The 25,129-nt window shown below is 42.0% G+C and overlaps 1 protein-coding gene and 1 pseudogene across 1 annotated transcript; both read left to right on the top strand.

The window, feature by feature from the left end:
* The first annotated feature begins 2,291 nt into the window (after positions 1-2,291).
* LOC115690168 (putative F-box/LRR-repeat protein At3g18150) lies at positions 2,292-5,246 on the top strand (annotated as a pseudogene).
* A 6,265-nt stretch (positions 5,247-11,511) lies between these two features.
* On the top strand, positions 11,512-14,544 carry LOC130134608 (F-box protein At5g03100-like). Its single transcript, XM_056304018.1, has 3 exons — positions 11,512-12,483; positions 13,280-13,453; positions 13,939-14,544. Exons 1-3 carry the CDS (start codon positions 11,527-11,529, stop codon positions 14,287-14,289), a joined length of 1,482 nt encoding a protein of 493 aa, XP_056159993.1. The 5' UTR covers positions 11,512-11,526; the 3' UTR covers positions 14,290-14,544.
* The last annotated feature ends 10,585 nt before the right edge of the window (positions 14,545-25,129 follow it).

Raw genomic sequence — 25,129 nt, 5'->3', positions numbered from 1 at the left:
CCTTGCCGGCGAGCCTCCCCCTGGCCGGACAGGCCAGGGGGAGAAGGAAAAGAAAAAAAAGAAAAAAGAAAAAAGGAAAAAATTCAAAAATATTAAAAATATTGCCACGTGGAAGCCGGTCGGCTGACGTGGTGCCGGCCGGCGGCCACGTCAGCACCGGCCGGCCAAATGGATTGAATTGGCTGATTTGCAAAAGGTTTAGGACTGAATTGGCAAAAAAAAGGGTTTAGGACTGAATTGGCACAATTGCAAAAGGTTTAGGACTTTTTTGATAATTTTCCCGCTATGTGTTGACACGAGCAATCCATTAACTTGTTTCAATATCATTAGACATATCGAAGTGTGTCCAAACGGTTTTTAAAATGTCAACTCATGCATGACATGTTAAGTATTCGTATATAAATGGGTCGACGTGATCGCAGCTGGATATTCAAATTAAACCGGAATCCATATCATATCTGCATCATACAAATGAGTTTTGCCTAGCAGTGCTAGCTTCAAGGCTGCGATGCGATGCTTTGAAAAATCTATGCTTTGCATGTCGCTAAATTTTCGTAGTCTTTCTAGTGTTACCCTTTTAAGAGGTTGGGATTCTTTAAATTTAGCAATCTCTATACTTAGCTAAAATTAACTATTGTACCAAAACATCCTTATACATCGAGATAAATTACACCAAATACCAAAACGCATTCATTTTCTCTTTCTCTCTCCATCTCCTCCTCCTCCGTGCCCGCATTACTAGACCCACTATGCGCCACTACTGTCATGACCCGTCACTGCCCACGCCTCCCGTCATCATCGTGCGTCGGGCTGATCTCTTTCTCTCTCTCTTTGAATTCGTGGCTGCCTTGCAAAACATGAGGTCTCAACCACCTTGGCGTCGCCCCAGAACAGACGGCATGGTGAGGCTTCAATCTATGCTTTGTATGTCGATATCATCGGTAGTTTCATCTGAATTTAAAGGATCTCAATACATCATAAGAACTTAGAATGGCATGTGATGGGTTCCCAAAATCATACATGGAAACCCATTTCTATATAAGGAATGCATGGCACGGATCAAAAAATTTCCAACAAATCATCGTACGCGTGAAATTAGTAAGTATTAAGCCAAATCCTTTCTTAATTCCCTATCCTCCATAGGAATTGGCATTTGCTTTCTTTGGAGTTGTTTGTTTTTTCAATTTCGATGAAAAAGAGAGGCGTGGGCTGTAACTCTAGACCCCCCCATTTTGTTTTTGTTTTTTTTTTTTGACTAGGCAACAATTTGGACTTTTACATAAAGATGGGAGAGTAGTTTGACCCGAGCTTTCATCATTTTCTCTCTTCTTCTGTTGAAGGAGAATTGGTCGTATTTCAGCCGAACAATGATATAAATGAGTCGTGAACTTTGGCTTAATTGCAATACGATTTTCGAACTTTTAATTTAATCAAATGTGGTCCTTGAACTTTACCTTAATATGTAATGTGGTCCCTGAACTTTTAATTTATTGATTGTAATTCATAAACTTTTGGTACATGTTCAATTTAGTCCATGAACTATATGAAATTTTTTAATATTATCATTCTATTAAAAAAAGATATTGATTAATCAACCGTCAAGGTGACGGTTGTGTGACATTCTATTTTGTTGGAACAATTCAGACTCATTTTACACACGTACCGATAGACTCTTTGCTCTATTTTTTTTTGGCAAAAGAACACTACAAGTGTCATAACTTGTGTACGGCGCTCACTTTGGTGCCATAAGTTTTTTTTGGATCACTTTAGTGCTAAAATTGTTGAAAAACGATCACTTAAGTGCCAACTCCGGTGCCATACACAATTTTTCGCCGGAAATCCGACGTGGCATTTTTTTATTAATTTCGAAGGCGACGTGGCTGCGAGAGTTGGCACTTAAGTGATCGTTTTTCAAAAATTTTAGCACTTAAATGATCGTTTTTAAAAATTTTAGCACTTAAGTGATCGTTTTTCAAAAATTTTAAGCATGAAATGATCCAAAAAAACTTATGACACTTAAGTGATCGTTTTCCTCCGACTTGGCACCAAAGTGATCCGAAAAAAAGTTATGGCACCAAAGTGATCTCCGTACACAAGTTATGGCACTTATAGTGTCCTTTTGCCATTTTTTTTTTATCTTTTGAATTGAATGTCACGTTAGTGTCATGAAAGAAAAGAGCTAGACCAGTTAAAATGTCCAAATTTCACTATGTAAAAAGGAGAGAAGTAAAAAGTAAAATCTCCGGAAAAAGTCGGGGCAAAGATCGCAGAAACCCTACGATTCCAATTCCATGGCGGAGACCTCCGTCCGCCGCGCCGTCCGCCGCGAATCCTCCGGCGGCGACCGGCAGAATCGCGCCAAAAGAAGCCGTCCTCCTCCTCCTATGGGCCCTAGGGATCTCATCAGCGCCTTGCCAGACGCCGTGATCCACCACATCTTCTCCTTCCTGCCCCTCGAAGACCTCGTCAGGACCGGCGTCGTCTCCAAGCGCTGGCAGCCGCTTGGACCGCCACCGCCCACCTCGTCTTCGACAACCTCCGGCCTCGCCATCGCGACCCCTACTACGCGGACTTCCCGTCCCTCGTCGACAGCGTCCTGATCCGGTGCACCTCGCCCGCGGTGAAGAGGTTCCACGTCACCATCTTGGAGTGCGACGAGGCCTACCGCCCCAAGCTCGACCTCTGGCTCCGCTTCGCGGAGGGTCGCCGCGTGGAGGATCTCCGCCTATGCCTTCATCTTCCTCAGCTGAAGGTTCCTTATAAATTGCCGCGGTTCTTGTATTGCTTGAGTCGGTTGGTGCGCCTGGAAGTCAAGGGCTGCTGTCTTTCGTTGGGTACTGCTGTTCGGTGGCCTTGTCTCAAGGTCTTGTCGTTAGGATGTGCGGAGTTGAGTGATGATATCCTGGAGGGGATTGTCAGGGGAAGTCCTGTTTTGGAGTCCCTAGCGTTGCACCATTGCAGGGGCATCAAGAACATTGTTATAGATTCGACAAGCGTGAAAGAGTTAATACTCACCAATGGCGGATTTTGCTGTCGCTGCGGGCAGCGGGGATTTGGGGTCTTACTTCCGTGTTCAGACTTGATGACGTATCTTCTTTGGTGGAAGCCGAGTTAGATTTTGTTGTGTGTGCTGACAAGAGCCGCGACTTGTTAAAGGAACTTCTTGAGAAGCTGCGCGGAGTTTCTACAATCACCATTGACGGTTGCTATGGTTGGTGTTTGCAGGTACCAGCTCAGTATTTTTGCCCCTTTCTAAGACCGACTTGTGTTGAATGTTGTCTGTGATTAGCGCCATCTAGTGCTGTATGGTCCCCCGGTTGAGTGACCTCCCAGCTTTCTTTGGCATTCTAGTCGTTTGTCAAGGGGAATCATCGTGAACAGGATGATTCGTAACTTTATGTTTCGAGTTATTAAGTAAGAAAATATGGTGAACCTTGGAGCTTCTTCCCTCTGTTTAAAATTTCGAACAAATGGATCTGGGATCACTCAATTAGGGACAACGAATGCCACTATATATTGCTAATTGTTATGGATGCTACTCAATGCGACACTGTCAGATGCTTGATTTTCACAGGAAAAATGCATGAAGAGATTATTTGAAAAGGTTACATTTTCCCATTCGCTCTTTCAATTTATAGAAAAAAATACAATTATATGGAAAGATAACGAAGAGTAATGATTCGCTCCAAAAAAAAAAAAACGAAGAGTAATGGACTTAGTCATCTTTGGTTGTCGGAATCGAGTCATGCTCTCTCGTCACACTAGGCTGATGGTCCATGATCATCTTACAGAGTATTCTTACGATATTTTACAATGGCAATGGATGGATTTTCTCGAAAGCTTCAGTCGATAACGAGGTTTGCTGTCTCATGTGACCAACTATTAGAATTTTCGGATCCTTCAAGTATCACAAGTTTTATGTAAATAGTCTTGATTTTTGAAGAGATTCACTTGTTCATTTCTACTTGTCAAAGGATATTGTACCTGGATGAACTGTAATTTTGTTATTCTTTATTCATGTTGTTAAACAGGAACAGGAAAAAAAAAAAAACAGGAACAGAAATGCTTATTAATTTTTCTATTTTGCTTGCTCAATGTGCTTAGGTTCTGTCCGCTTTGGAGATGGAAGGAGTGCCATGTCCATTGTCAAAATGTCAGAATCTGATACTAGGCGTGCCAGTTAGTCAATGGGAACTTCCCGGGATAGCATACGTGCTACGAAGTTCACAGTGCCTGGAAAAATTAGTCATACTGACTCACTCTTGCCCATTGCCGGTTTGTTACTTTTCTATATTATTTTCAGTTTGCTTCCTGTGCTGACTTCCTCTTTGCATGAATGAGTTTAAACTTTAGAAGAACATAAACATGATCAATCTCAAACTCTTATTTGTTCCAGCAATTGAAATTTGCCCGTGACTATCAGTCTACTCGACATTTATGCAGGGCCATTTTAAGCTGTTTTAGTTCTCAAATTGATGAAGACTCGATATAAAGTAAAACTAACTATCATCTGAGGTGGACAAACGAAAGTTGTTTGTTTGAAATTTTAGTGAGGCAACGAATTGTTTTTTCTGTGGATCCGCATCTAATGTGAAGCTTCTTTCTTAAATGGGATATCCGTGTGCAGTTTAAGCTTGATGAAGAATCTATAGAACGTTTTAACGAAGATCTTTTGTCACGGAAGGGGAACTTTCAATGTTTGGCGAAACATCTCAAGAGGGTGGAGACCGTCGGTTTTGCTGTTAGTTTGGGGTCGAAACATCTGCTCGCCCTGATTAAGTTTCTTCTTGGTGATGCACTTGCGCTGGAGAAGATGATTATTAAGGTTGATTTGCATGCACAACGTGGACAAAAACGTCTTGAAGCCGCTGATCTTTCCAAACTACTTGGTGTGTGCCGAGATGTGCTCAGCTATCGAAGAGCTTCCCAAAATGCTGAAGTTATCTTCAATTATCCTTTGGAAGAGGAGGTGTCCTTTTAAAGTTTAAAAAGCATATGAAGAAGATTCGGGTTTCTAAACTTGGATGAGCACTACACTGCTCATTCTTATTCACTATTTTTGACAGTGGACTTACAAGAACTACATGACAGCATTGGGTTTTTAACATGTACCTAATTTACACTTCTTTCAAGTTTAGTTTAGTTGTAAATATGAACCTCCTGAGGAAAGAGGTTAATAGTAGGTGTTTTTGATTATGGACATATGAAAGGGTGTTTTGGTTAAGATATTGCTGAGCCTTTTCTTCTTTTTCAGGCAAAATAGAAAATCTAGGGCTATATCATGTATCTGCACTCTTGGAAGATTAAGAAAACGTCTTGATCATTATGATATGCATTTTGGAAATCTTCTTGTATTTGTGCGTAACTGCATAGACATCATTACAATTTGATTTTAAAGATAAACTTGAAGTACTTTGCGACCCGAAAGAAGATAAACTCGAATCTTAACATAACCCTTTTTGGTGGTCACATTCGGTTAAGTATTTTGGAAACCAAAATAAAAGTGCGAGATCAAACCATAGTACATGCTTTAAATTTTTATTATCCATCATTAAGATTTGAAATAGCTTATATTTTTTAATATAGAGTAGCTGAAACTGTTGCTATGAATAAATATGTGTCTATGAGGTTCATTTTCTTTATGAGAATAGTAATTTATTGTTTGAGCTATGCCATGTTTGTGTGACTTTGTAAGTTCATGAAATCAGCAACGAAGAGCACATTAAGAGAATGAAAGATTTTAGCTTTAGTTTCGGTCCGATTCGTAACATAATGTGCTTTCGCTTAATACAATTGGGGTCAAATCACGGTAATACAAATTCTTCGGCAAATGACCGAATCGCACAGAACGAAGCCAATGTTTTCCCTCTTTTTCTCCTCCAAAATGAAGCGAGGAACCCGATGGTTTCACTAGTGGCTTTACCAGACACCCTAATCCGCTACATCTCCTCTTTCTCGCGCATTGAAGACATCGTCGAGACTTGCGTCCTCTCCAAGCAGTGGCGATCCACCTAGACCACCGCCACTGACCTCCTTTTCTCCGTTGGCTTCGTCCGCAAAATCGAAACATGGTAGATGTTACTTCAAGAGTTAATACCATAATAAATTCAAGTTGATTTACTATGGTACATTTATCTCAAATTAATTTTTTTTTTATTTCATGAAAAATTTCAAACCGGCACCCCACTTTATATTTACCTCTTTCTTTGTTTCGTAGTAGGTTTTGCTTATTTACAAATTGATGAGAGATAATTGCTTGGGGACGACCGTGTATATTATTTGATTGTAGACATACAAATTCACATGTAGTGTTTATTTGATTGGTATCTTGGGGTATGCATAGCAACGTTTCTGTTCCCAGAAACAATTTCTGATCAGAAATAGTTTTTTCTATTTCTATTTCTTGGAGCAGTTTCTAAGCAAAAAATAGCGTTTAGTAACTGCACAAAATTTCTATTCCTGAAATAGAAAAAGAATAGAAACGCGTTTAGGGCGCGAATGATCCATTTCTATTCCATGGACGAGTTTCTCCCTTCCAGGCTATCGGCGGAGGACGGCGGGTGGCGGTGGGGGGCGGAGGACGGTGGTCGGCGGCGGCGGGAGGCAGTGGAGCATGGCGGTCAGCGGCGGAGCACGGTGGCGTCAGGCGGCGGTGACGGCAGCGGGGGGAAGTGGCGGGAGGTGGCTGGCGGCAGAGGGTGGCCATCGTCGGTCGATGAAGCACGGCGGCCAGTGGCGAAGGATGGCGGCCGATGGTGGGTGATCGCCGGCGTCGGGTGGCCAGGGACGGGAGGTGGCCGGCGGCCGAGGGCAGCCAGCGCCGGGTGGTGGCCGGCGTTGGGCGGTGGAGCACAATGGCCGGCGGCGGAGGATGGCGGCCGGTGGTGGGTGGCCGGCGGCGGCGGAGGACGGCGACCGGTGGTGGGTGATCGCCGGCGTTGGGTGGTTGGCGGGGGGAGGCGGCCAGCGCCGGGTGGCGGCCGGCGTCGGGCGATGGAGCACGACGGCCAACGATGGAGGACGGCGGCCGGTGGCGGGTGGCGACAAGCGTCGAGCGGCGAAGAACAGTGATTGACGACAAGAGGCGGCTAGCGGTCGGGAGGCTGGCGGCGAAGGACGGCGAGAGGCGGCGGTGGGGGGGTTGCGGTCGATGGATTGTTTCTTGTTTTTGGAGGATTCTAGAAAAAAAAACGTTTCTTTTTTCTTGTTTCAGAAATAAGAAGCAGATTTTTTTTGCTTCTTGTTTCTGTTCCAAATCTATTTCAGGAACACTTTTTTGTTCCAGAAACAAAAAAATAGATTTTTTTTACTAAACGGATTTCTATTCTTTTTCTGTTCCGGGGAACAAAAAAACAGAAAAACAAAAAAACAGAAACATTACTAAACAGACCCTTATAGGCTATGCATGTATGATCCCGATAGTCTTTTTATACTATATAGGAAAGAGAAAAATTGCAAAAAAAAGCCTAAAGGCCTGGTATAATACCAAAATACCATTTACCTTGAAATGGGAATCCAAGATGTCTTTTGGATCATTAAAGAGGAAGAGTTACTTGAAGTTGCAAACATCAACTATCGGCTATAACTTAAAATTAGGAGTGCCGTGAGGATTTACACAGTGCAATTATCGCAGGGTGACATACGGTTGATGATGGATAGTTGATTTTGACTGTCGTGATTGTCTGTCGATTTAACAATTGATTGTTTGATCTTATCGTTTGACAGTGCAAAAAATCGCAATAATGGATAGATCCCGTCTTCACTTGCTTGCACTCAATCCGACTACAAAACCCCCCAACTTCAAAAGTTCTTTTGTCGGTAGAATTCACATAAACTTGGGAACTAAAAACTCATGGCTGGATGCTCTGCCCATGGCGTGATCCAAAGCAAATTCTTTGGCGAACGATCGAGCCGTGCAAAAATAAAGCCAACCTCATTCTTCTTCATCTCCTTCGAAACAAAACAAAGTGAGAACCCCGACGATTTTATCCTCACGATTGCATTAGCGCCTTAGCTGAAGCCATAATCCGCCACATCTATCCCTCTTGCACATTGAAGACACTGTCAAGACCCGCGTCCTCTCCAAGCGGTGGCTATCCACCTAGACCATTGCCACCTACCTCCTTTTCTTTGGTGGCTTCGTGCGCAGAGATGCTTACACTTGCAAGACGATCAAAGCCTTCTCCGCCTTGGTAGAGGAGGCTTTGGCCATGCACCTCAACCACGATGAAGAGGTTCTGGATCAGCGACATCTCTATCGAGAAGCAAATCACCCCATCCATTCCCTCAAGTTCATAACTCCGGTGAAGATGAATTATGAGATTAACGGCACGGGAGCATCATGTTTGTAGCAAATCTTATCAAGAGAGTTGAAATTGTTGATTGCGATGTCTATCATCATGCTTTGAAGCACGAACACTTGTGCTAGAGAAGATGATCATCAAAGCTAGGATGGACATACCTCACAGGGGAAAATCTTTCGAGGCAGCTGATCTTGGGGAGCTGCTTGATTTCCATGTGCACAGATATTGCTTTTCTATGAGCTTTGTTTGGTCGGAACTTGAGAAGCACTTCATGTAGAAAGGGATCATCTTGTGATTTTGTCGGTGATGAGAGCTCCCAACAGCTTTTGTTAAGAAATTGTAAAAAGACATAATCATAGTTATTAGTACACTGACTTCTTTGCTTAACAAAATGTTCCTTGTGAGTCATAATAACTGATAAAAATGGTTTATGTTAAGGAATTGTTCATCTTGCTCTTTTTGGAGTATGACCTATGAATTGCAACCCTAGTTTCCTTTCTCGGAGCCTTCATTGGAGAGGAAATGGGATTTGAGAACAAGGAAGAAAGATTTGCCCCCGTATAACCTCTTACGAGCTTAGTTATTACAGAATTCCTGCATGTCATTGGGTTACTTTCGTATCATGACTTTTCGGTCGTCGCAAAAAAGGTATGCTATGTTGAGGTGATCAGTGCACAAATTAGGAGGACCAAAAGTATGTTATTTCTACTTTCCTTTATCTCTTCACCGCATTTTCTCTTCTTCTTCTTTCCCTTATCTGGTTTTACTCTCTCTCTCTCTCTCTCTCTCTCTCTCTCTCTCTCTCTCTCTCTCTCTCTCTCTCTTTCTCGTCTAGCAATTCAGGTCGTCTCTCGTCTCCATATAATTATGTCGTATCAAATTTAGTCCGACTTGAACACGACAAATTTATCATTGACCTGAACTTTCATCATTTTCTCTCTTCTTCTCTTTCAGATCGAATTGGTCATTATTCTAGCCAAATTAACCTTTTGGGTCAGGGAAAAATTGCTTTGAATTTTACACGATCGATCCCAAGAACAAGACACGCAATTCTTTTTTTCTTTCTTGTGCTGAGTATCACCATGCGCACACATGTCTATGTGAAACTAATATCGATCTAATAATATAATTTGCAAATTTATGAACTAATTTCAAGAAAAAAAAATGTTCATCATGCTGCTTCCTCATTTGTTTTTTTATTTAGAATCAGGTTACGAAATGCATGGGAAAAGCTCGTCATATATACTAAAAAAGGAATAAAGAAAAAAGGGTAGGTTGAGGAAGGAAAAACAAAGGATTATTGGAGATGGATGACGTGGTTGAATTTGCTTATGCACTTTAGTCATGGAATATATGATATAGTACTGGTATAGATGAACTGCTAGTGATCCTTTTGTAATTAACTCCATTTGTGCAAAACTATGGACTCGATAAGCAATTTTAGACTAGTATCAAGGTGAGGTATGTCTGCACTTCTCATCATATAAGAATTAATATTACTACTCTATTTATATGACGAGATAGCTGTTAGTGCTTATTATTTGATGACAGTGCTTATTATTAAAAATCCAAAACTATGCTTACTGTAATACATTTATCTTAAAATTTTTTCTGTTATTAAAAATTTTAAACTTGTACCCATGTGACACTTTTACTCTCTGTTAAGGTTCTGTCAATGAGTATCGTTAAAAATCTGCCTATATGGATGTCGGAAAAAAAAAGGGTATTGACATGGCGTCATGCGGCATAGTGAAATAAGAATAATGTCGTTTTGATTGAAAAATCATATGACGGAACCTTGACAGGTAAATGTGTCACATAAGTATAAGTTTTGAGTTTTTTTATGTCATAAGAAAAAGTTTAGGATAAATATGTCACGGTGGACATAGATTGGGGTTTTTGATGTTACAAAAAAAGTTCAAAGTAAATTGACACAGTGGGCACAAATTGGGATTTTTTGTGGCTGTTTCCCAAATTACTAAACCATGTGATGCGATCATATGATTCTTCTTGCATAAAGACGATTATCAAAGATCGAAGAGTAATGTGCAGATGGGTCAAATCAGTTTTTGATAATGCATTAAAATCCAAATTGAGATAGAGTGAAAATTTATCGAATAAGATCCGTTAGTGAAATTATCGTAATCAAGCCAGATGGAACAAATCGATTTTGTTCGCAAAGTCAATTATTTGAATGATTGAGGAACTAGTGGTACCAAAATATGCATACGCTCAAGCTTTATTCAATGGAAATGCATCAAATATGATTTGAACTCAAATCAACTCAATTTCTTTGTTTTTTAAATTCAAATGAACGCCAATTGGAAAGGAAGAAAAGGAATTTGACCAAAAAAAAACAAGAGAAAGGAAGAGAAAGGCACATATTCTCTAGAGCAGAAAGCATCACATAACAAATATCAAATACCACTAACTAAATAAACGTTAACTTGTTTAATTAAACGTTTCTACGGACGTGATAAAAGCGTTGAAAGGTTCAAATCCGTCACTTCATGTCTATTTACGTGTTTAAACATGTTCATCGATTCACGACATAGTATTGATTAAGTTTTGATTGAGCAGGCTCACTTTGTTGCCATTTAAACACATCACGTCGAAAATCGCCGGCCTCAGTTGAAGGTGACCGGACTCCAAAGTATGTTTGGGGGTAGAGGGGGGGCGAGTGGCAAGAGCGGCAACGGTTGTGGCGGAGTTGACAGAGGAAAGAGAGTCAGGAACATAGGAATCAGAAAATATTTTATCCTAGTATTTGACGATCCTGCATTTTTATAAGGAGAAAAGAAATATTGAGTGGGTTACGGCATCACGTAAATTTTGTGTGAATTACTTAATATTTTTTTCTCTAAACTCGAGTTTAATTTTGATCCTTTTTTTTTGTTCATATTGAGATCGTCTAATTTGTTTTTGCAGTGAATTATGAAGTAAACAAATTATATGTTTCCATAAAAAACTCGAAAGACAAAAAAGATAAAAAGAAAGCGAAAAAGAAAAAAAAAAACTCCTATAAGTTTTCATTGTTCTTCGCCTTCACCTTCGGAAACTCGGCGGGAAAAACCGCAGAAACCCTAGGATTTCGATTCCACGGCGGAGGCCTCCGTCCGCGGCACCGTCCACCGCGCCATCCTCCGGCGACCGGCGGAATCGCATCAAACCAAACCGACCTCCTCCTCGTTTGCAGCGGCCAAGAAGCCCTAGCGATCTCATCATGGCGGAGACCTCCGCCCACGGCGCCATCCGCCTCGAATCCTCCAGCGGCGACCCTCGGAATCGCGCCAAAAGAAGCCGACCTCCTCCTCCTATGGGCGCTAGGGATCTCATCAGTGACTTGCCAGACGCCGTGATCCACCACATCTTCTCCTTCCTGCCCCTCGAAGACGTCGTCAAGACCGGCGTCCTCTCCAAGCGCTGGCAGTCCACCTGGACCACCACCGCCCACCTCGTCTTCGACGACCTGCGGCCTCGCGATCTCGAAACCTACTACCCGGACTTCCCGTCCCTCGTCGACAGCGTCCTGATCCGGTGCACCTCGCCCGCGGTGAAGAGGTTCCACATCACCATCTCGAAGCACTACGAGGCCTACTGGCCCAAGTTCGATCTCTGGCTCCGCTTCGCGGAGGGGCGCCGCGTGGAGGATCTCCGCCTACGTCTTGATGCCCAGCAGGAGTGCTTTTATAAGCTGCCGCGGTTCTTGTACTGCTTGAGTCGGTTGGTGCGCCTGGAGGTCTGGAGCTGCTTTCTTTCGTTGGGTACTGCTGTTAGGTGGCCTTGTCTCAAGGTCTTGTTGTTAGGATGTGCGGAGATGAGTGATGATATCCTGGAGGGAATTGTCAGGGGAAGTCCTGTTCTAGAGTCCCTTGAGTTGAACTATTGCGGGGGCGTGAAGAACATTATAATACATTCGACAAGTGTGAAACAGTTAATACTTGTCGACGGCGGGTTTTCTGACTTGGAGAAAATTTGGGCCCCGCATTTGCTGTCCCTGCGGGTATCAGGGATTTGGTGTCTTCATTCCATGTTCAGACTTGACGACATATCTTCTTTGGTGGAAGCCGACTTAGATTTTTGGGTGTCTGGTGACGGGATAGGCCGCGACTTGTTAAAGGAACTTCTTGAGAAGCTGCGCGGAGTTTCTACTATCACCATTGGCCATTGGTGTTTGCAGGTACCAGCTCAGTATTTTTGCCCTTTATAAGGCGTACTCGTGTTGAATGGTGTCCGTGATTGGCACCATTTAGTGCTGTATGTTGCCCCGGGTTGAGAGACCTCAGTTCTCTGTGGCATTCTAGTCTTTCGTCTGGGGTATCATTGTGAACGGGATGATTCATAACTTTGTGTTTCGAGTTATTACGTAAGAACATATGGTGAACCTTGGAGCTTCTTCCCTCTGTTTAATTTCAAATAAATGGATCTGGGATCACTCAATTAAGGACAACGAATGCCACTAGATATTTCTAATTATTATGTATGCTACTCACCGCAACATTGTTAGATGCTTGATTTGCACAAGATAAATGCATTAAGAGATTATTTGAAAAGGTTACATTTTCCATTCACTCTTTTAATTTATAGAAAAAATACAATTATCTGGAATGCTCTCTCGTCACACTAGGCTGATGTCCCATAATCATCTTACAGAGTATTCTTACAATATTTTAGAATGGCAATGGAAGGATTTTCTCGGAAACTTCAGTCGATAAGGAGGTTCACTATCTCATGTGACCTACTACTAGAATTTTCAGATCCTTCAAGTATCGCAAGTTTTATGTAAATAGATTCTTAAAGAGATTCACTTGTTCATTTCTACTTGTAGTATCCTTATCGGTCTTTTCCTGACTGGGAGATAGTGTCAAAGGATATTTTTTATCTGGATGAACTGTAATTTTGTTATTCTTTATTCATGTTAAACAGGAACAGAAATACTAATTAATTTTTCTATTTTGCTTGCTCAACGCGCTAAGGTTCTGTCCGCTTTGGAGATAGAAGGAGTGTCATCTCCATTGTCAAAATGTCAGAATCTAATACTACACGCACCGGTTAGTCAATGGGAACTTCCTAGGATAGCATACATACTACGAAGTTCACAGTGCCTGGAAAAATTAGCCATACACCTGACTTGCTCTTGCATATTTAAGGTTTGTTACTTTTCTACATTATTTTCAGTTCGCTTCCTGTGCTGACTTCCTCTTTGCTGGAATGAGTTTAAACTTTAGAAGCACATAAAGATGATCAATCTCAAACTCTTATTTGTTCCAGCAATTGAAATTTGCCCATGACTGTCAGTCTACTCGACATTTGTCTAGGGCCGTTTTAAGCTATTTTAGTTCATGTCCTAAAGTAACTGCAGTGTTATACTGGAGATTCTTTTGCTGCCATGTAAGGTTAGGATCTTGAACTAATGAATTAGCGATGAACGCCTAGAAAGAGAAGATGTTTTACTGTGTAGACTAGTTTAAGAGCTCAAATTGATGAAGACTCGATATAAAGTAAAACTGACTATTATCTGAGGTGGACAAATGAAAGTTGTTTGTTTGAAATTTTAGTGAGGCAATGAATTGTTTTTTCTATGGATCCGCATCTAATGTGAAGCTTCTTTCTTAAATGGGGTATCCATGTTCAGTTTAAGCTTGACGAAGAATCTACAGAACGTTTTAATGAAGATCTTTTGTCATGGAAGGGGAACTTCCAATGTTTGGCGAAACATCTCAAGAGGGTGGAGATCATCGGTTTTGCTGTGAGTTTGGGGTCGAAACATCTGCTCGCCCTGATTAAGTTTCTTCTTGGTGATGCACTCGTGCTGGAGAAGATGATTATTAAGGTTGATTTACATGCACAACGTGGACAAAAACATCTTGAAGCAGCTGATCTTTCCAAACTACTTGGTGTGTACCTAGATGTGCTCAGCTATCAAAGAGCTTCCCAAAATGCTGAAGTTATCTTCAATTATTCTTTGGAAGAGGTGTCCTTTTAAAGTTTAAAAAGCATATGAAGAAGATTTGGGTTTCTAAACTTGGACGAGCACTACACTGCTCATTCTTGTTCACTCTCTTTTGATAGTAGACTTACAAGAACTACATGACAGTATTGGGTTTTTAACATGTACCTAATTTACACTTCTTTCCAGTTTAGTTTAGTTGTAAATATGAACCTCCTGAGGAAAGAGGTTAATAGTAGGTGTTTTTGATTATGGACATATGAAAGGGTGTTTTGGTTAAGATATTGCTAAGCCTTTTCTTCTTTTTCAGGCAAAATAGAAAATTTAGGGCTATATCATGTATCTGCACTCTTGGAAGATTTAAGAAAACGTCCACATCATTATGATATGTATTTTGGGAATCCTCTTGTATTTGTGCGTAACTGCATAGACATCATTACAATTTGATTTTAATGATTAACTCGAAGTACTTTGCGACCCAAAAGAGGATAAACTTGAATCTTAACATAACCCTTTTTGGTGGTCACATTCGGCTCAGCATTTTTAAAATCAAAATAAAAGTGCGAGATCAAACCACAATACATGCTTTAAATTTTTATTATCCGTCATTAAGATTTGAAATAGCTTATATTTTTTAATATAGAGGAGCTGAAACTTTTGCTATGAATAAATATGTGTCTCTGAGGTTCATTTTCTATATGAGAATGGTAATTTATTGTTTGAGCTGTGCCATGTTTGTGTGAACTCGTAAGTTCATGAAATCAAAAACGAATAGCACATTAAGAGCGTGAATGATAACCATTTTGTCCAAAAATCAATTTCTAGCAAGAAATAGATTTTTCTATTTCTATTCCATGGACGAGTTTCTGAGTCTAAATATGTGTTTGATAACGACACAAAATTTCTCCCTTCTAAGCGGCCGCCGAGCAGGAGGCGATCGACAACGGACGGCGGGCAGTGGCGGAAGGCGGCCGGCGACGGGAGGCAGTAGGTGGCTAGCATTGGGCGGCAGAGGAGGATGGCGGCCGGTGGCGAAGGATAGTGACGGGAGGCGGCCGGTAGCGGAGGATGACGACGGGAGGCAGTTAGTAGGTGAGCGGCGGTGGGAGGTGAGCGATGTTGGGTGGCGGCGAGAGATGGGTGATGTTGGGTGATGATGGGAGGTGGGCGGTGGTGGGAGGTGGCCGGTGTTAGGCGACGGCAGGAGGCGGGCGGCGTTGGGCGGCAAAGGACGGTGGCGGACGGCAACGAACGATGGCCAGCAGGCGGCAAAGGATGATGGCCGGCGGTGGTGGGAGGCGATTGGCAGTGACAAGGGGGCGATGGATGGGCGGCCGGCTAGTAGTAAAGGCAAGTGATGAGAAGAGTTTTTATTTTTGATTTTTGTTTCGGAAATTAAAAAGTAAAAAAATTTTACTTATGATTTCTGTTCCAAACCTATTTTTAGAGTAAAAATTTGTTTCAAAAATAGAAAAATGAAATTGCGTTATCAAACGGATTTCTGTTCTAAACTTATTTCTAGGAACAGAAAAATATAAAAACAGAGAAACAGAATGGTTATTATGCGCACCCTAAGAGGATCAAAGATTTTACCATTGGTTTCGGTCTGATTTGAACATAATGTGCTTTCGCTTAATACAATTGGGTTCAAATCATGATAATACAAATTCTTCGGCGAACGACTGGATTGCACAAGACGATGCTAATGTTCTCCTTCTTTTCCTCCTCCGAAATGAAGCGAGGAACCCTGACGGTTTCATTAGTGGCTTTACCAGACGTCCTAATCCGCGACATTTTCTCCTTCTCGCACATTGAAGGCATCGTCATGACTTGCGTCCTCTCTGTTAAACATAATATGTAATTTAGGTTTACTGTTCATTCATTTAGGTTTACTGTTCATTCTTTCCCTATATATAAAGGGACTTGGCCTTGTAGTTCAATGCAAGTAATATACACAAATTTCACTCATCTCAACTTGGTATCAGAGCCGTTATTACCTGAGGAGCGCCCATTGAGTCTGCCACCCCGTGGCCACCACGACGCCAGCCGCACCGGCCGCGCCGTCCCGGTTCTCCGACAAGACCGAAGTCTTTTCGTCTCTGCTCGCCACGACGCCAGCCGCACCGGCCGCGCCGTCCCGATTCTCCAACAAGACCGAAGTTTTTCGTATCTGCTCGGCATACTTCTGCTGCTCATTTCGGAAAACTGAGACCACCAGCAGACTCGCCGCCCTCAGGCGACCCACATCCTGAAATTTCATCATCAACGGCCGCCGGACGCCGCCGCACGCACCGCCCCGCGCCACTGCGCCTTCGACTCAGGAAGTCCACTGCCGTTCACCGGTGTTTTGGACATCCTCCGCCGTGTTTTTCCAAAAACCAACACCAACCCACGACTCGCTGCCCTCAGTCGAGTCGGCCAGTCAAATTTCGCCGCATTCCTCCGTCGAACGCGCCCTCACGCGCCGCTCCAAGCCTTGCGCGTGAGATCCACGCGCCGACAAGCCCTGCACGCGCCGGACGTGCCCGGCACGCGCCTGGCCCACGCCGGCATGAGCCTGGCCCACGCCGACACGAGCCTGGCCCACGCTCCCAGCTGACGTCACCGCCACGTCACCGCCACCGGTCGTTGACCTCCCGTTGACCGGCGTTGACTTTCGTTGACCGGCGTTGACCAGACCGACCGGTTTTTCGGCCGGTTTGACCATTTCCTGACCGGTTTTCGGTGTTTTCCAACCGGTTCTTGAGGTATTCCGACATCCTGAGCTGGTTTTTGGTGTTATTTTTCCCATATCTGCGCTCAGTATACTACATTCCGTTGATTCTATAGTAGTAAAGTGCCTTTCATGGATAGAATGGAAGTCTCAATGCCAATTCAGACTATTTTGAATGGTTCCAATTATATTTTATGGTCTCAAGAGATATCAAGTTTCTTAAAAGGACGCCGGCTTTGGCGTTATGTCACTGGACAAATTAGGGAACCTACTAGAATTGTTGAAGAAACTGATGATCAATTTGTGGATCGTTTGGATGAATGGGATAGTAGAAATCATCAGATTCTCACATGGTTTCGAAACACTTCGATCCCATCTATTCGACTCCAGTTTGACCTTTTTAATACAGCCAAGGAAGCTTGGGATCTTCTTGATCGTCGTTATTCTAGTTCAGATGTTGCCCATCAATATCGGTTGTTAGGGACTTTATATCACATGCGTCAGGAGCAAGGTCAGTCCATTAATGATTTTCTATCATCTATGCATGCTATTTGGGATCAGTTGACCTTGTGTGAACCACGCTTGGAAGGGGATAGTAACATTCGCAAAGTTGCTGAACATCGTGATCGTATTCATGTCATGCAATTTTTGATGGCTCTAAATGATGAGTTTGAACCTGTGAGAGCTTCCATTCTACATAGAGATCCCTTTCCCTCTATTGAGACAGTTGTATCAGATTTACTGAATGAGGAGACTCGGTTAGCTACCTTGAAAACGCAACGTCCTGCTGTGCCTATATCCATGCCTACGGATGCAGTACTTGCCGCTTCGAGTTCTTCCTCCATGCGCCGTCCATTTTGCAAACATTGTCGCCGACATGGTCATATGGCATCAAATTGTTATCGGCTACGACCTATGCAATCCACAGGATCGACCACTCAGCCTCGTAGCCGAGGTCCCTCACGAGGTCCCTCTGTCGGTCCATCTGCCAATGCTACCACTGTAGAAGCTTCTTCCCATGGATCGTCCCACACACTAGTGTCTCTAGAGGATCTTCGCACCATTCTCCGAGAATCTGGTACCTTTACTCCTCCTATTCCTAGCACTTCTACTATGTCTACTACTCCAGGTATTTCTGATTCTTGGTTCTTTGATTCTGCTTATTGCAATCACATGACATCAAACTCTGCCTTATTTCAGTCTAAATCCTCCACTTTACATGCACCTCATATTCTTACTGCCGATAATTCACATATGAGAGTTAGTCATACAGGAAACATTTCCACATCTACATTATCTTTAACTAACACATTCCTTGTTCCTAAACTCTCACTTAACTTGATCTCTGTCGGCCAATTGTGTGAACTTGGTCTTGATATTCACTTCTCTTCTCATGGTTGTCGTGTGCAGGATCCTCGGACGGGACAGACACTTGGGACAGGCTGTAAAGCGGGGCGTCTCTTTGAGCTTGTTTCCCTAAATATTCCGACCTCTTTTGCTGCTTGTGCTGCCACAGTGTCCTCTGAAACTTGGCATTCTAGGTTAGGTCATGCTTCCTTTTCTAGGTTAAGCTCTTTAATTTCGAGTGGTCATTTAGGTTCTGTTGACACTAAACATTTTGACTGTCTGCCTTGTAAGTTGGGAAAACATCATGCTTTACCGTTTCAGACTAGTGATTCTGTGTCTCATGCTCCTTTTGATCTCATTCACTCTGATATATGGGGACCTTCCCCCACTCCCACCATGGGTGGCTCTCGCTATTTTGTCATTTTTGTGGATGACCATTCTCGGTATACTTGGGTTTATCTTATGAAAAATCGTTCTGAACTTTCTCGTATTTATCGTGATTTCGTTGCTATGGTTAAAACCCAATTTTCACGAGATATTAAGATTTTTCGTACTGATAATGCTATGGAATATAGAGATACAGAATTTCTTCGGATTCTTTCTCAAAATGGTACTATCATTCATCGCTCTTGCCCTGGCACCTCTCAACAAAATGGTAGAGCTGAACGTAAGCATAGGCATATCTTAGATGTTGTACGCACTCTGCTCATCTCTGCCTCTTGTCCTGAACGGTTTTGGGGGGAAGCTTGTCACACTGCTGTTTACACTATAAATCGTACTCCATCACCTATTATAGGTCACATCTCTCCTTACGAGCGTTTGTATGGTAGTGTCCCAAATTACACTCTTCTACGTGTTTTTGGTAGTGCCTGTTTTGTGCACCTTCATCCACATGAGCGCACGAAATTAGAACCTCGTGCCCATGTATGCTGCTTCCTTGGATATGGCATTAAGCATAAAGGGTATAGATGTTGGGATCCCGCTTCCAATCGTCTTCGTGTGTCTCGTCATTTCACGTTTTGGGAACACAAGATGTTCTCCTCTATTCATCCCTTCGACCCCTCTACTCATGTTCATTTCGTTACCAATCCTTCCGTGGACTTATTTCCAGAAGACACTACACCTCCATCCACATCTGACTCTTCCATTCCAGATGTACATTTCTCTCATCTTGAAGGAGGACATTCTGGTGACCCTACTTTGGCCACTTCTGACGTGTCTGCACCTCCCGCGGATTCTCCACCAGCGGTCATTCCTTCATCCTCTGATCGTCGCCCCACCAGAGTAAGTCAACCTTCTGTTTGGCTTCGGGATTACCATTGTTATTCTACAATAGCTTCCCTTCATGAACCTCGCATATACAGAGAAGCTAGTACTAACCCTCTTTGGCAGAAGGCAATGGTAGATGAGTTACAAGCTTTAGACAAATCTCATACTTGGGATTTAGTTGCTCTGCCTCCTGGTAAGTCCTCTGTCGGTTGTAAATGGGTGTACAAGATTAAGACAAAAGCAAATGGTACTTGGACCGCTATAAAGCTCGCCTCGTTGCAAAAGGCTTCACTCAGGAATATGGCATTGACTATGAAGAGACTTTTGCCCCTGTTGCACGTCTTACTTCTGTTCGCAGTCTTCTTGTTGTCGCTGCTGTTAAGCGTTGGCCTGCATTTCAGATGGATGTCAAAAATGCATTCCTAAATGGCGATCTCACCGAGGAAGTTTATATGGTACCTCCTCCTGGCTACACTCATTCTTCCCACCAAGTGTGTCGATTACGTCGTGCATTATATGGATTGAAACAATCTCCTCGTGCATGGTATTCCAAGTTTAGCTCCACCATGGCATCTCTTGGCTTTAAATCTAGTCCCCATGACCACGCTCTTTTTGTTCAACATACTTCTCGTGGATCTATTCTCCTGCTTCTATATGTCGATGATATGGTTATTACTGGAGATGATCGTCCCGGAATTTCAAAACTCAAGCATTATCTTGGTCAACAGTTCGAGATGAAGGATCTCGGACAACTTAGTTATTTTTTAGGCTTGGAGGTTACTTCAGACACATCCGGATATTATCTTTCACAAGCCAAATATGCCACTGATCTTCTTTCTCGAGCAGGACTCACGGACACCAAGGTCGTTACGACCCCTCTTGAGATCAATGCCAAATTTGATGCCGGTGATGGGACTCCTCTCCAAAACCCTACCCTCATCGACGACTAGTTGGCGTCTTATATATCTCACTTATTACTCGCCCGACATCGCTCATGCTGTTCATATTGTCGCCAAGACATGACGCCTCGTACAACTCACTTTGCTTGCAGTTCTTCGTATTCTTCGCTATGTCAAGGGTACGTTATTTCATGGCCTTCACTTTTCTGCTCATTCGACATTGGAGTTGACTGCCTATTCAGATGCTGACTGGGCCGGTGACCCTCAAGATCGTCGTTCCACTACGGGTTATTGTTTTTTCTTGGGCACTTCACTTATCTCCTGGCGTAGCAAGAAACAATCCACTATTGCTCGTTCTAGTACAGAAGCTGAATATCGAGCTCTTGCTGATACCACATCGGAGTTATTATGGTTGCAATGGCTACTGGAAGATATGGGAGTCCGTCATCATAGTGGGACAATCCTTCATTGCGACAATCGCAGTGCTATCCAAATTGCACATAATGATGTTTTCCACGAACGCACCAAACACATTGAGATAGATTGTCACTTCATCCGCTTTCATGTTCTTCGTGGTACTCTACGACTTGTCTTTACTTCATCAGCTAATCAGATTGCCGATATCTTCACAAAGACACATCCACCTGGGCGCTTCTTAGATCTTCTCTCCAAACTCCAGTTGACTTGTTTCAACTCATCTTGAGTTTGCGGGGGGATGTTAAACATAATATGTAATTTAGGTTTACTGTTCATTCATTTAGGTTTACTATTCATTCTTTCCCTATATATAAAGGGACTTGGCCTTGTAGTTCAATGCAAGTAATATACACAAATTTCACTCATCTCAACTCTCTCCAAGCAGTGGTTATCCACCTAGACCACCGCCACTGACCTCCTTTTCTCCATTGGCTTTGCCCGCAAAATCAAACCGTGGTAGATGTTACTTCAAGAGTTAATACCATAGTAAATTCAAATTGATATGCTATGGTATATTTTCTCAAATTATTATTTTTTATTTCCCGAAAAATTCCAATCCGGCACCCCACTTTACATTTACCCCTTTCTTTGTTTTTTGTTTATTTATAAATTGATAAGAGATAATCACCTGGGGACAACTGTATATATTATTTGATTATAAAAATACTAATTCACATGCAGTGTATATTTGATTGGTATCTTGTAGGGTATGAATGTATGACCCCAATAGTCTTTTTATACTGTATAGAAAAGAGTAAAATTGCAAAAAAAAAGCCTAAAGGCCCAGTATAATCCCAAAATACCATTTCCCTTAAAATAGGAATCCAAGATGTCTTTTGGATTTTTAAAGAGGAACAGTTACTTAAAGTTGCAAACATCAACTATTGTCTGTAACTTAAAATTAGGAGTGCCATGAGGACTTGCACAACGCAATTATTGCGAGGTAACCAATGGTTGATGACGGATGGTGTTTATTTTGACTATTGTGAATGTCTGTCGATTTAACTATTGACAATATGATCTTATCATTTGACCGTGCAAAAAATTGCAATATGGATAGATCCCTGTCTTCACTTGCTTGCACTCAATCCGACTACAAAACCACCGACTTCAAAAGTTCTTTTGGCGGTAGAATTCACATAAACTAGGGAACTAAAAATTCATGGCGGGATGCTTTTCCCACCACATGATCCAAGGCAAATTCTCTGGCGAACGACGGAACTGTACAAAAACGAAGCCAACCTCAATCTTCTTCTTCTCCTCCTAAGTGAAACGAAGTGAAAACCCTGACAATTTTATCGTCACGATTCCATCAGCGCCTTAGCCGAAGCCATAATCTGCCACATCTATCCCTCTTGCACATTGAAGACACTATTAAGATCCACGTCCTCTCCAAGCAGTGGTTATCCACCTGGACCACCGCCACCTACCTCCTTTTCTTTGGTGGCTTTGTGCGCTGGATGCTTACACTTGCAAGACGATCAAAGCCTTCTCCACCTTGGTAGACGGGGTTTTAGCTTGTGCGCGTCACCCATGATGAAGAGGGGATCAGCGACATCTTCTATCGGGAAGCAAATCACCCGATCCATTCCCTCAAGTTCATAACTCCGGTGAAGATGAATTATGAGATCCGCGGCACGGGAGCATCATGTTTGTAGCAAATCTTATTAAGAGAGTTGAAACTGTTGATTGTGGTGTCTGTCATCATGCTTTGAAGCACGTACACTTGTGCTAGAGAAGATGATCATCAAAGCTAGGATGGACATAGGCAGGTGATCTTGAGGAGCTGCTTGATTTCCATGTGAATAGTTATTGCTTTTCTATGAGCTTTGTTTCGTTGGAACTTGATTTCATGTAGAAAGGGATCATCTTGTGATTTTGTCAGTGATGAGAGCTCCCGACAGCTTTTTGTTAAGTAATTATAAAAAGACATAATCATAGTTATTAGTAGTACACTGACTTCTTTGCTCAACAAATGTTCCTTGTGAGTCATAATAACTAATAAACATGGTTTTTGTTAAGGAATTTATTCATCTTGCTCTTTTTGGAGTATAGCCTCTGAACTGCAACACTAGTTCCCTTTCTCGGAGCCTTCATTAGAGAGTAAATGGGATTTGAGAACAAGGATGAAAGATTTGGCCCCGTATAATTTCTCACGAGCTTAGTTATTACAGAATTTGAGAAGCTGCATCGGTCAACGGATTACTTTTGTATCATGACTTTTCAGCCGTCGCAAAAAATATATGCTATGTTGAGGTGATCAGTGCACAAATTAGGACGACCAAAAGTATGTTATTGTTACTTTCCTTTTATCTCTTTTCTGCATTTTCTCTTCTTCTTCCTCCTTACAACAATTCATGTCGTCTGACCAAAAGTATGTTATTTTCCCTTTCCTATCTCTCTTTTCTGCATTTTCTCTTCTTCTTCTTTCCCTTATCTGGTTTTACTCTCTCTCTCTCTCTCATCTAGCAATTCATGTTGTCTCTCATCTTGATATAATTACATCGTATCAAATTTAGTCCTGCTTGAGCACAACAAATTTATCACTGACCTTTTTGTTTTTGACGTGAATTTCATCATTTTCTCTCATCTTCTCTTTCAGATCAAAATGGTCATTATTCTAGCCACATTAACCTTTTGGGTCGGGAGAAAAATTGCTTTGAATTTTACACGAGTGATCCCAAGATCAAGATACACAATTCTTTTTTTTTTCTTGTGCTGAGCATCACCATATGCACACACGTCTATGAGAAACTAACATCATCTAACAACATAATTTGTGAATTTGCAAACTAATTTCAAGAAAAAAAAGTTCATCATGGTGCCTCCTCATTTGAATTTGCAAACTAATTAAGAGTCAAGTTAATAAATGCATCGAAAAAGCTCATCATATATACTAAAAAAGGAAAAAAGAAAAAGCTTAATTGAGGAAGGAAAAACAAAGGGTTATTGAAGATGGATGACGTGGTTGAATTTGCTTATGCACTTTGGTCATGGAATATATGATATAGTACTAGTAGAGATGAACCGCTATTTATCCTTTTGTAATTAACTCCATTTGTGCAAAACTATGGACCGGAGAAGCAACTTTAGACAAGTATCAAGGTGAGGTATGTCTATACTTCTCATCATATAAGAATTAATATTGCTATTCAATTTATATATGAGTCGCGCTTTCTCCACTTCCTCTTTGGCTAAAACACTCCTTAACATAACAATCTGACTATATTACCCTTTTGGGGGGCTCATTTTTTAGCATTGCTCTTCTATCAATGTTTTAAGAAAAGCGTTGTTCCTTTTTTTTTTTTTTCTGATCGTGTCCCTTTTCTTTTATTAATTTTCCATGTTCACTTTTATTGTCTTCTTCATTCTCTAAGTTCTTTATTATGTAACCACTCACAGCAATAAAGAGATAGAGAAATGGAGACTTCCACGCTTGTGTAAGAGGAGGCAATTGAACTGCTCCTCATGACCCACAATAGCACTTTCTTGAGCCGCTTGAGTGAAGGTTCTGCGCCACATGTCTTACGGCAGCAAGGGGATGGTGTTCGCGAAGAGTGATGCACATTGGCGGGACATGAGGAGGTTATGCACTCAATATTTGATGAACTCGGCGAAGGTGAGGTAGTTTGTGCTGATGAGAAGGAGGAGCTGGGAAGGGTGATGGGAAGGCTAAGGGCGGCAACCTTGAGGCATACTCGCCGCAATTTAAAACACTTTATCGAAAAACTCTTCTATGTACAAGGAATCAATGAAATTTGCAAAATCAATTTTGCTCACAAACAAATCTTCTTGGTATTTTGTTACCTGACAATCAATTTCCTCGCCTTCCCACCATCTATAGCTATTGAAAATATTTATGTCAATTTGCTAAATTTCCTCGCAAAGAGCGTAAATTATACTGAGGTTGAGCAAGTAAGATCGGTAGCTACATCCGGAGGTGGTCGAGGAGGAGAGCTTCATCGACATCTCGGTGGCGGGTTAATGTGGCCTTGCATAGAATATACAAGCATAAGGACGTGACCTTCATGATTTTCCATTTCTCTTCCTCTTGAAAGATAATCATGTTCGGCAAAAAAAAAAAGAGAGAGAAAACATAGAAAAGGAAGAAGATTAAAGAAAGTGGATGTGGAATCCACAAGAAAAGAAATAGGAAATCAATAAAATAAAA

Source organism: Syzygium oleosum, unplaced genomic scaffold (genome assembly GCF_021117445.2).
Source record: "Syzygium oleosum isolate NSW1041296 unplaced genomic scaffold, Sole_v2.1 Sole_v2.30, whole genome shotgun sequence".
Classification (NCBI taxonomy): Eukaryota; Viridiplantae; Streptophyta; class Magnoliopsida; order Myrtales; family Myrtaceae; genus Syzygium; species Syzygium oleosum.
The sequence above is the reverse complement of the archived record's forward strand: the minus strand, read 5'-3'. Positions and strand labels throughout refer to the sequence as shown.